At 51.7% G+C, this 12,500-nt stretch overlaps 1 protein-coding gene across 1 annotated transcript in view; it reads left to right on the top strand.

Moving 5' to 3' along the window:
* Nucleotides 1–12,500, top strand: part of LOC106808786 — a 38,696-nt gene that overhangs the window by 6,332 nt on the left and 19,864 nt on the right. Inside the window, exon 2 of the mRNA XM_014811637.1 lies at nt 5,745–6,069. Within this exon, the coding sequence (XP_014667123.1) occupies nt 6,003–6,069 (67 nt within the window). The 5' untranslated portion in view covers nt 5,745–6,002. The remainder of the gene's footprint in view (nt 1–5,744; nt 6,070–12,500) is intronic.

Raw genomic sequence — 12,500 nt, 5'->3', positions numbered from 1 at the left:
CAAATATGGAAATCATTGGTAGCGTCAGCATACATCACCACGTGGTCAAGTGTTAGGCTCGGGGTTAGAGCAGGTTTTAGCCGTGGCCCTAACCGCTCGCTATAGCCGCAACCGTAGCTTATAGTATGGCCACAGGAGAGAACACTGATTATGAGGGGTAACCGCATAAACCAAGATCCGCATATTCTCCACAGCTGAGTGGGCTGCGGAGAATTCCACTGCCACGCGCTGGTGGTGTGAGTCGCCCCACTCGCCCGCACGTAGCTTTCACACTCCCTTCCTCCCCTCCCCTCGCCTCCTGCCCCCTCCTTTCTCCGCTGTCTGCTTCCCTGAGCCAGGAGGTACGCTCCCGTAGGCCCACCGTATCCATGCCGGGATGCGATTGTATGCAAATTGTTTTTACTGGCATGCTTCTCGAATAATGTTGCCTAGCATCGGTTTTACTGCGGGCTCGTATATGTAGAGCAACTCTGTCCGCAGCAGTTTTCGCGGGAGAAAGTCAAGAGGGAGGGGGAGAAGGGTAGGGAAAAGGAAGGGGGAATAAGAGAAGGGAAATTGGAGGTTGTCTCTGTTGGCACTCTCGTGCTTCGCCAAACTGTAACGCATTGGCGAAAACAAACACAAGATTTATATCTGTGGACAGTCGGTATCAAAGTCCTCGTTATGTGAGGAGTAGCGCTCATAACTGAAGCTCAAGGGGTCGTTGGTCGTATCACGTACTACAGATATGTACCGAGGTACATATATATGATACACAAAGTGTACCAGACTTGTAGCTACAGAATTGTACCCTAACTCTAACACTAACACCTAACCTTAACCCTAACCTTAATCACTAACCCTAACCGCTAACTCTAAACATTACCTCATATAAAAATATAAACATAATACTAAACGAACCTAAAATACATTGGGTACATATCTGTAGTACCTGATACGACACGACCACCATCTGCATAACTGAAGCTGGGATATCAGTCGTGTTCCTCTCTCACGTCCGCGTCATCCTGTTCTCTCTCAAGCCCACAGGCACTGGGAACGTTTCAATTGAAAAAGATATGGAATATAAACACGAAATGTATTTACTAACAAAGTTTTAGTGTTTTCTCTACTCTCTCTTTCGCCTATTATTGCTGATAACTTCATGTAATGCCGTACAAATACTCCTCTGAAACACACAAGTACATCACACGCACGCACGCACGCACGCACGCACGCACGCACGCACACACGTACGTATATGTATGCACGCACGCACGCACGCACGTACACACGCACACACGCACACACGTACGTACGCACGTACGAATGCACGCACGCACGCACGCACGCACACACGAGCGCTGCTTCCCCCATGATGCTGTCGCCATGGAATCTAGATGAATCTCCCCTCAGCGAGGTATTTTGTTTTTGCCGGATTCGAATTGCGATTTCGATCGCAAACCGGCGAGTGAACCGGATACGGATTTTGCGCGGCCCCGTAGCGAAGCGCGCGCCGACGCGTATAGCTCGTAAACGCTGCGCTAGATCGGAGACGCCGATAGACGGGTGTGTAGATGAAACGTGCGGAGTCTGAACGTGGACGGCGGGATGCTTATCAGGCTATCAGCGATAACGACCGCTCGTCAAACCACCGACAGACGAACAAGCAGTCAGTCGGCTCGCTGCGACGGGTGCGCCCCGGTGCGGCCGGTCGGCGCATTAACTGCCAGAAGGCTCGCGGTTGATACGCTGTCAAGCGGACCGTTCGTGGTCGGCAGCGAGGAATCTCAGGAATTCGCGCGCCCAGCCCTGTAATTCCTCCCCGTTAACGTTCGCGGGAAAAATCTAAGCGTTCCCTTTCACAATTTCCTTCTCCTCGCGTATACAAGCACGGCGTTACGGCTCCGAAATCAACCGCAACGCCATTGCCGCGCGTTTGGTGCTTATATAGACACCAGCGGCTTCTCACCATGTGTGTAATTAACCCGTTCAAATCGCATTCTTGTCTATGTGCGCGACGGTGACAGACGGTTATACGCTCATAGGGTCTATGTCCCCTAGGGTACTGCCGGAACGTACCCTGGGTACGGTCCGGTATACCGGAACGTACCTTGGTAACTATCAAGGCAGATAAAGAGGACGCCTTCTTTATCTGGCTTGTAACTATCTAGCTGATATGGTTAGAGGTTAGGGTTAGGGTGGGTAGGTTAGGGTTATGGTTAGGGTTAGAGTTAAGGTTAGAGTTAGGGTTAGGGAGTAGGCGTAGGCGACTCCTAGACCTCGTTAGTGGAGTAGGCGAGTACGGTCCGGCATATTCGATAGTAGTATTTAGTACCAGGGTACGTTCCGGTGTAGCCCTGGTATTTCGTCGTTAGGTTATCTCATCGGTCGATGATCGTTGACAATGATGGTCGAAGAGGTTGTGTATATTATATAAGATATAGACGTCTTTATTGGAATACATATGTGCTGGCAGCTTACAATGCGGTAGGTCGGGTAGCCAGTGCCCCACCCGACTCTCCCCCCCGAAACTCTTCCCTCTTCCTTAATATATCTATTTCCTTATCCCATTACGGCACTGCTCGTTATAACCAATGAGCAGCTCGCGTGCCGTATTGATTCCCTCAAGAGTAGATAATATAACAGCTTGTTTTTATCTATTCTTGATTCCCTATAATTCCGCTGGCCGGGTGACACATGTTCGGACAGGTGACTATGAGTCATCAGCAGCTGTTGCCACTCCTGTACTGCGTTGCATCATCTCTGCTATAACGCAGTAACAATTCTCGTCTCCACACCGGTATACCGGACCGTACCCAAGGTATACGTTCCGGCAGTACCCTGGGGGACATAGGCCCTATCAGCGACAGTTACGGTGGGAGAAGGAAAGGGGTCTACGCTAGCTGTACATGTATACGCACGTGGGGGAGCTAAACACCAGCGGGACTCAGGCTCTACCATCCCGCGTAAACACGCTCGCTATTGTTTATTATCGCTGCACTATTTATGTTGTTTATGCGAGAATATTTATAGCGTGTATGCTCTCACTGTGTGTGCGTGTGTGGGGGAGGGGAAGGGGGGTAGTTGCGTAGTTTCCGTTGGGGACCACCGCTGAGAGAGACGCAGCGAATTGACACTGTTTATATTGGCTGATTTTTGGCGAAGTGCGGTGAGTAACGCAGCCTGCAAACATCGACGCCGTGGGAAAACAACTCAGCGTCTGGGTGGTTTTACATTGTTTTCACAGGAAAGCTTTGCTAAATCCATATTGACGGAGTTCATTAACCCTTCATCGTCATCACCGTCAGCATCATCATCATCATCGTCATCACCGTCAGCATCATCATCGTCATCGTCATCATCGTCATCATCATCATCATCATCTCATCTCATCACATCGTCATGCACGTCAGCATCATCATCGATCATCGTCAACATCGTCATCATCATCATCATCATCATCATCGTCGTCGTCGTCATCATTATCATCATCATCCATCATCATCATCATCATCATCATCATCATCATCATCATCATCATCATCATCATCATCTTCCTCTTCCTCTTCCTCCTCCTCCTCCTCCTCCTCCTCCTCCTCCTCCTCCTCCTCCTCCTCCTCCTCCTCCTACCTCCTCCTCTCCTCCTCCTCCTCCTCCTCCTCCACCTCCCCATCCTCCTCCTCCTCTTCTTCTTCCTCCTCCTACTCCACCTCCTCCTCATCCTCCTCTTCCTCTTCCTCCTCATTCTCGTCGTCGTCGTCACTGTCATTAACGTTTTTAAGTCTATAGTTATTATTATGTAATGTAGTAAAAACAAAAGCTAATAAATACCTATACCTATTACCTATTACCGAATACCTAATACCTATACTATTTAGGGTATTATTAGCTCTTGGTAAACACTATAATAACTAGAGCTGTATCATCGTTGCAGTTCCACGCAGCGCCATCCCAGAAGTCTCCATGCTGTGATTATAGTCGTCCGCGATATGATATTTACTCTTAGGCTAACTGGTAGGATGCTACCTAAACAACCACGCTTGAAATGAGAACATAAGTCCATAAAATGTAACTTTGACTATTCCCTAACGTCGTTAACTCCATCTTCAAAAGCTTCTGAAACGATAAAATCCCGCTCAGACCCGAACGATCGTAATCGCACAGCGTAAAGCCGTAACAGCTCTGCCGTGACCCCAGCGTACGTGTACGCGCCGTACAGTCAGCCACACCCGCTACAAAGCGACCGCGCATGCACGTGTGTGCGTATATACACGTCCATCCCTCGGGGCTTAAACACGGATCCTTCGTTTTGAAGCTACTCGTACATATGTGTACGTTCGTGTCCATCCTCCAGGCTTACATAGAAGCCCTTCTTTTTGAGGCTGGTCGTTAGCACATCAAACCGTTGACTGCGCCCGGCCGCATCATTCCGCAGCATCCCCTGGCCTCCTGCAGTCTCCCTCGGTCACTCGCAGCCGTTTTCAGCTTCTTCCACGCCTCCCACAACCTCCCCCAGCCTTCCCCAGTCCCTCACAGCCTTTTTCAGCTTTTCCTCAGCCTCCCGTAGCCTTTATCGGCCTTTCTCAGCTTTCTCCAGCCTTCCCCAGTCCCTCACAGCCTTTCTCAGCTTTCCCTCAGCCTCCCGCAGCCTTCATCGGCCTTTCTCAGCTTCCCCAAGTCTGCCTTAGCCACCCACAGCCTCTCACGTCCTCCCGTAGCTGCATCCTCATACAGCCGCATCATCTCAGACCTCCCCTCAGCCGCATCCTGCCGCCGTCATTTGTTATTAGGCGCGAAGCCATCGCCGTGCATGCCCCTCCTTTTCTCCCTTCCTTCCCACGCCCTCCTTCCTTCCTTGTCCCTTTCTCCCGTCTCTCCCTTTCTCCCTTCCTTCCCCCGCCCTCCTCCCTTCCTTCTGTTTCTCCCTTTCTCACTTCCTTCCCCCGCCCTCTTCCCTTCCTCCTCCCTTCCTCCCGTTTCTCCCTTTCTCACTTCCTTCCCCCGCCCTCCTCCCTTCCTCCTCCCTCCCTCCCGTCCCTCCCTTTCTCCCGTCTTCCAAGAAGAAGCTCGTTTGTGAGAGCCGAGGCGGCTTCTCTCTCGCGCGCACCTCGGCATCTGCACTGCACATGTCCGCGCGCGGTGTTTTACGAACTAATTGCATGATCCGGTTTTTTTCTAGCTTCTCTCCTCGTAAAGATGTAAGAGATACAGCCCCGCGGTCGTCGGCGCTGCATGGTAGCGAGATCGCTTTCTTCCTACAGCATTCGCGTATATAGTGGTGTGCAATACGAACACGCATAGCTATACAACCCCGAGCGTTAATTAGAGAGAAAGTTAATCGGTCTTTGCCACGCTCGTAGATTGTTTACCTATAGGCTACGGCTTACCATTCGCAGATGCCATGTATCATGATCAGTATTTAGATTTTTAATAAGATATTGATAATGATAGATTATTGATGACCGACCGCTAGTTCTAGCGTCGATGTTCAAGGTTATACACAAAAACACACAAACTTACCGAGATCTCTGATTGCACGTACGTGAATCATGTTTACGAGAGTGCGTCGCGAATATGACTCGAGCATAGGTGGCAAGGACGTCACGGTATAAATCCTCAAGATGCTTATATGTGCGTGCCGTAAAAATACGTTCCCCGCGCGTGAAAAAGTGCCCACAGCGTTTACATTTTACGACCAACGTTCATTACTGTTTTGTTACCTTTTCGATAGCGTTTGCGATCGTGGCTGTTTTTCGTTGCAGTGTGTATGTACTTTACCGCGACCCGGGTTGCCGTCAGATTGCTGCTGGATATATGACGCAAAGAGAGCGAAATACAGACAGGCTGACGCACAGATAGCTCAGCAGAAATACAAGCGGAGAAAGTGAAAGCAAGCTACCCAAAGAGATTCAAAGAAAAAAGAAGGCGAGAGCGCGCGCGATCGAGTAGAAATAAAGTAAGATTGTTAGTGAAGCAGAACACCACATCATCGGTACCGAGGAGAAGAACAGAAATTCGTGATGGATGGGAACCGCTACACTCTCGTCTTTGCCATCATCAGTGTTCTCGCCGTGAATAAAGGCATCGGTAAGCTACTAATTATAAAGTAATATAATAATAATAAAGTTTTAGTGTTTCTTCTCACTCTCTCTTTTCGCATATTATTGCTGAATATCTTCATGTAAATGCCGTACAAATACTCCTCTGGAAACACACAAGTATCATCAACCGCACGCGACGCACCGTAGCGCACTGCAGTCCCACGCAGCACACGCACGCTACGATCACTGCATGCACGGCGATTCTTCGGGAGCTTGAGGCACGCCGGCAGCGCACGTACACCTAAGGCACAGTTCGCACAGCGACGCAGAACACACACGTACGTACGCACGTACGAATGCACGCACGCACGCACGCACGCGCACACACGAGCGCCTTGCGCTCTCCCAAGATGCTGTCGCCATGGAATCTAGATGAATCCCCCCCCCCTCAGCGAGGTATTTTGTTTTTTGCCGGATTCGAATTGCGATTTCGATCGCAAACGTCGGCGCAGTGAAACCGGATACGGATTTTGCGCGGTCCCGTAGCGAAGCGCGCGGCCGACGCGTATAGGCTCGTAAAGGCTCCGCTGATCGCAGACGCCGATAAGCGGGTTGTGTAGAGATGAAAACGTGCGGAGTCTGAACGTGGACGGCGGGATGCTTATCAGCGCTATCAGCGATAAACGACCGTCGTCAAACCACCGACAGACGAACAACGCAGTCGGTCGGCTCGCTGCGACGGGGTGCGCCCCGGTGCGGCCGGTCCGGCGCAATTAACTGCCAGAAGGCTCGCGGTTGATACGCTGTCAAGGCGAGCCGTTCGTGGTCGGCAGCGAGGAATCTCAGGAATTCGCGCGCGACCAGGCCCTGTAATTCTCCCCGTTAATGGTTCGCGGGAAAAATCTAAGCGTTCCCTTTCACAATTTCCTTCTCCTCGCGTATACAAGCACGGCGTTACGGCTCTGAAATCAACCTGCAAACGCCATTGCCGAGCGTATGGTGCTTATTATGACACCAGCGGCTTTCTCAGCACTGTGTGTAATTAACTCGTTCAATCGCATTCTTGTCTATGTGCGCGACGGTGACAGACGGTTATACGCTCATAGGGTCTATGTCCCCCCAGGGTACTGCCGGAACGTACCCTGGGTACGGTCCGGTATACGGAACGTACCTTGGTAACTATCAAGAGCAGATACAAGAGGACGCCTTCTTTATTGCTCTTGTAACTATCAGCTGATATGGTTAGGGTTAGGGTTAGGGTTAGGGTAGGGTTAGGGTTACTGGGTTTAGGGTTAGAGTTAAGGTTAGAGTTAGGGTTTAGGGAGTAGGCGTATGCCGACTCCTAGACCTCGTTAGTGGAGTAGACGAGTTACGGTCCGGCATATTGATAGTAGTATTTAGTACGGCGAGGGTACGTTCCGGTGTAGCCCTGGTATTTCGTCGTTAGGTTATCTCATCGGTCCGATGATCGTTGACAATGTGGTCGAAGAGGTTGTGTATATTATATAAGATATAGACGTTCTTTTATTGGAATACATATGTGCTGGCAGCTTACATGGGCGTAGGTCGGGTAGCCAGTGCCCCAGCCCGACTCTCCCCCCCGAAACTTCTCTTCCCATCTTCTTATATATCTATTTCCTTATCCTATACGGCACTGCTCGTTATAACCAATGAGCAGCTCGCGTGGCCGTAATTGATTCCCGTCAAGAGTAGATAATACTAACATCTTGTTTTTATCTATTCTTGATTCCCTATAATTCCGCTGGCGCGGGTGACATCATGTTCGGACAGGTGACTAATGAGTAATCAGCAGCTGTTGCCACTCCTGTACTGCGTTGCATTCATCTCTGCTATTGACCAGTAACAATTCCCGTCTCACCACCGGTTATACGGACCGTACCAAGGTACGTTCGCGGCAGTACCCTGGAGGACATAGGCCCTATCAGCGACAGTTACGGTGGGAGAAGGAAAGGGTCTACGCTAGCTGTACATGTATACGCACGTGGGGAAGCTAAACACCAGCGGATCTCAGTCTCTACCATCCGCGTAAACAGCCTCGCTTTGTTTTATTATCGCTGCACATTTATGTTGTTTATGCGAGAATATTTATAGCGTGTATGCTCTCACTGGTGTGTGTGTGTTGGGAGGGGAAGGGGAGGTAGTTGGCGTAAGTTTCCGGTTGGGGACCACCGCGCGAGAGAGACGCAGCGAATCTGACACTGTTTATTGGCTGATTTTTTTGGCGCAGTGCGGTGACGTAGCGAGCCCTGCAAACATTGACGCCGTGGGCAAAACAACTCAGCGTCGCGGGCTGGTTTTTAGCATTGTTTTCCACAGAAAGCTTTGCTAAATCCCATAGTTGACCGGAGTTGCATTACCCTTCATCGTCATCACCAGTAGCATATCATCATCATCGTCATCAAACCGGTCAGCATCATGCATCGATCATGTCATCATGTCATCGTCATGCATCAATCATCATGCATCATCATCCCATCGTCATGCACGTCAGCAACTGTCATCAATCGTCATCGTATCATGCATCATCATCATCACATCATCACATCGTCGGTCGGTCGTCATGCATTATCATCATCATCCATGATCATCCATCATCATTCATCATCATGCATCATATCATCATCATCATCGCATCATCATCTTCCTCTTCTGCCTCCTCCTCCTCCTCCTCCTCCTCCTCCCTCCTCCCTTCTCCGCTCCTCCTTCCCCTAGCCCTCCCCCCCCGGCCCCTTTGTGTTTTTTTTTTTTTTTTTCCCGGGGCCGCGGCGCCCCGCGCGCGCGCCGCCCCCGGCCCGCCCGCGCGCCGCGCCGCGCCCGCGGCCCCCCGGCCCCCCCCCCCGGCCGGCGCGCGCCGGCCCCCGCGCCGCCCCGCCCCGCCCGCCGCCGCCCCCGCCCTTTTTGTTTTTATTTTTTTTTGGCCCGCCGCCCGCCGGGCCCGCCCCAACCCAGAGCACCCCGCCCGCGCCTGCTGATCACGGACATGAACTACTCGCGCGCGGCCCCCGCCCCCCCACCGGCCACTCCCGGCCCCGGCCCCCCGCGAAGGACGCCCCAAGCGCCCCAGCGTCGTCTTGCCCCGGCCCCGCCCCGGCCGCCCCGCCGCCGGCGGCCCTCCGGGCCTTTTTTTTTTTTTTTTGTCTCCGCCCGCGCCCCCGCCCCCGCCGCCCCCCGCCCCCCGCGCCCGCCGCCCCCGGCGCGCCCGTTGTTGTCCCCCCGCCGATTGCCGCGCCCCCCGCGCCCCCCGCCGCCCCGCGCCCCCGCCGCCCGCGCCGCGCGCCGCCCGCCCGCCGCCCCCCCCGCCCCCCGCCCCCCGCCCCGCTGCCCCCGGCCCGCCCGCCGCCGGGTCAACCGCTGCCATTCGCTCCGGCCCCCCCCGGCCGCTCGCCCGCCCCGCTCCCCGCGCCCCGACCCGAGCCGCCGGCGCTTCTGCCTCCTGCCTCCTCCGTCCTGCTCCCTCCTTTCCGCTGCCTCCTCGCTCCTCTTCCGTCTTCCTCTTGGCTCTTGCCGCACGTACACACACAGCTCCGAGGAAACTGCCAATGACGATGACAATACAAATATGGAAACATGGTAGCGTCAGCATACATCACCACGTGGTCAGTGTTAGGCTCGGGGTTAGAGCTAGGTTTTAGCCGTGGCCCTAACCCTCGCTATAGCCGCAACCCGTAGCTTATAGTATGGCCACAGGAGAGAACACTGATTATGAGGCGTAACCGCATAAACCAGATCCGCATATTCTCCCAGTGAGTGGGCGACGGCGAATTCCACTGCCACGCGCTGGTGCTGTGAGTCGCCTCGCCCCACGTAGCTTCACACTCCCCCTCCTCCTCCTCCTTTTTCTCCGTGCCACCTCTTATGAATCACTGCTCTTCCTCAGCCTCCTCCTCCTCCTCCTTCCCCTTCCCTCCTCCTCCCCCTCCCTCTTCTCCGCTGTCTGCTTCCCTGAGCCAGGAGGTACGCTTCCCGTAGGCCCACCGTATCCATGCCGGGATGCGATTGTATGCAAATTGTTTTTACTGGCATGCTTCTCGAATAATGTTGCCTAGCATCGGTTTACTGCGGTCGTATATGTAGAGCAACTTGTCCGCAGCAGTTTTCCGGGAGAAAGTCAAGAGGGAGGGGGAGAAGGGTAGGGAAAAGGAAGGGGGAATAAGAAAGGGAAATTGGAGGTGGTCTCTGTTGGCACTCTCGTGCTTCGCCAAACTGTACGCATTGGCGAAAACAAACACAGATTATATCTGTGGACAGTCGGTATCAAAGTCCTCGTTATGTGAGGAGTAGCGCTCATAACTGAAGCTCAAGGGGTCGTTGTCGTATCACGTACTACAGATATGTACCCGAGGTACATATATGTATACACAAAGTGTACCAGACTTGTACTACAGAATTGTACCCTAACTCTAACACTAACCCTAACCTTAACCCTAACCTTAATCCTAACCCTAACCCTAACTCTAAACATACCTCATATAAAAATATAAACATAATACTAAACAACCTAAAACTACATTGGGTACATATCTGTAGTACCTGATACGACAACGACCCCATCTGCATAACTGAAGCTGGGATATCAGTCGTGTTCCTCTCTCACGTCCGCGTCATCCCTGTTCTCTCTCAAGCCCACAGGCACTGGGAACGTTTCAATGAAAAGATATGAAATATAAACACGAAATGTATTTACTAACAAAGTTTTAGTGCGTCGTTTCATTTCTCACTTCCTTCCCCGCCCTCCACCTCTTCCTCTCTCCCGTCTTCCGTTCTCCTTCTTCATTCTCTTCCCCTGGCTCGGTCCGTCGGTCGGGGTCTCCTTGGCCTGCCTTTCGCTTGTTCGGCGGTGTGGCCGTCTTGCTTCCTGTTCTCACTTGTCTCTCCTTGCCCTTCGCTTTCCTTCCTCCGTGCGGTTCCTTCCGGGTTGTTTTGGGGGGCGCGTTTTTGGTCTGGGCTCGTGTCCTTTCGGTGTGCTACCTGGTGTCGGCGGGTGGTGGGGTTGCTGGGTTGTGCGGGGTGAGGTGTTGGTTTCTTCGTGCTCCCCTCCCTCCCTTTCTCTTCCCTTCCTGACCCGTCATCTCGCCAATTTCTCATTTCCTTCATACGCCGCTCGCCCCTCCTCCTCCTTCCTTTCCTGTTCTCGCTTTCCACTTACTCCTTCCCCCGCCTCTACTCGCTTCCTCCCTTCCCTCCCTTTCTCCTTCTTTCCACAAGAAATAATCTCTTTTTTTAGAGCCGGAGCGGCTTCTACTCTCTCGCGCGCACCCGGGTCTCGGCATCTGCACCGTCACATGTCCGCCGGCGCGTGTTTACGAATACTAATTGCAGTGATATCGGTTCTTTTTTCTAGCTCTCTCCCTGCGTAAAGATGTAAAGATACAGACCCGCGCGGTCCGTCGGCGCTGCATGTAGCGAGATCGTCTAGCTTGCTCTTCGCTACAGGCATTCGGTATATAGTGGTGTGCTAATAGAACACGCATAGCTATACAACGCCCGAGCGTTAATTTACGAGAGAAGTTATAGTCGGGTCTTTGCAGCTCGTAGATTGTTTACCTCAGAGGCTCGGCTTACCATTCGCAGTGATAAGCAATGTACATGATCAGTATTTAGATTTTTAATAAGATATTTGATATTGATGGATTAATTTGATGACTCGACCGCTAAATATCTAAGCGTCAATGTTCAAGCTATTACACAAAAAGCACACAAACTTACCGAGATCTCTGAATTGCATGCGGTAAGCGTGAATCATGTTAGCGAGAGTGCGCTCGCGAATATGACTTCGAGGCATAGGTGGCAAGGACGTCACGTATACAATCCTTAGATGCTTATGATGTTGCGTGCGCGTAAAAATACGTTCGCCCGCGCGTGAAAAAGTGGCCCACAGCGTTAAGCATTTTACGACCAACGTTCAATATGTTTTGTTACCTTTATTCGATAGCGTTTGCGATCGTGCTGTTTTTCCGTTTGCAGTGTGTATGTACTTACCGCGACCGGGTTGCCATCCGATTGCTGCTGGATATATGAGGCACATAAGAGAGCGAAATACAGACAGGCGTTGAGCAGCAGATAGCTCAGCAGAATACAAGGCGGAGAAACGTGAAAGCAGCACCCAAATGAGATTCAAAAGAAAAAAGAAGGCGAGACTGCGCGCCCGATCGAGTTAGAAATAAAGTAAGATTGTTAAGATGAAGTAGAACAGCACATCATCTGAGTACCGAGGAGAAGAACAGAATTCGTGAATGGTCATGGGAAGCGCATACACTCTCGAGTCTTTGCCATCATCAGTGTTCTCTGCCGTGAATAAAGGTCATCGGGTAAGCACTGAATGTATAACGTAATATAAGTAATAAGTGAAAGTATATAAAAGTAATGAAGTAAAAATAAAAATTTCTAGTGTAATATATAAGTATAAAGAATATAAGTAATGAAAATAATAAGAGTATTGATAAGCCCTAGACCGGG

Source organism: Priapulus caudatus, unplaced genomic scaffold (assembly GCF_000485595.1).
Source record: "Priapulus caudatus unplaced genomic scaffold, Priapulus_caudatus-5.0.1 Scaffold304, whole genome shotgun sequence".
NCBI lineage: Eukaryota > Metazoa > Priapulida > Priapulimorpha > Priapulimorphida > Priapulidae > Priapulus > Priapulus caudatus.
The sequence above is the reverse complement of the archived record's forward strand: the minus strand, read 5'-3'. Positions and strand labels throughout refer to the sequence as shown.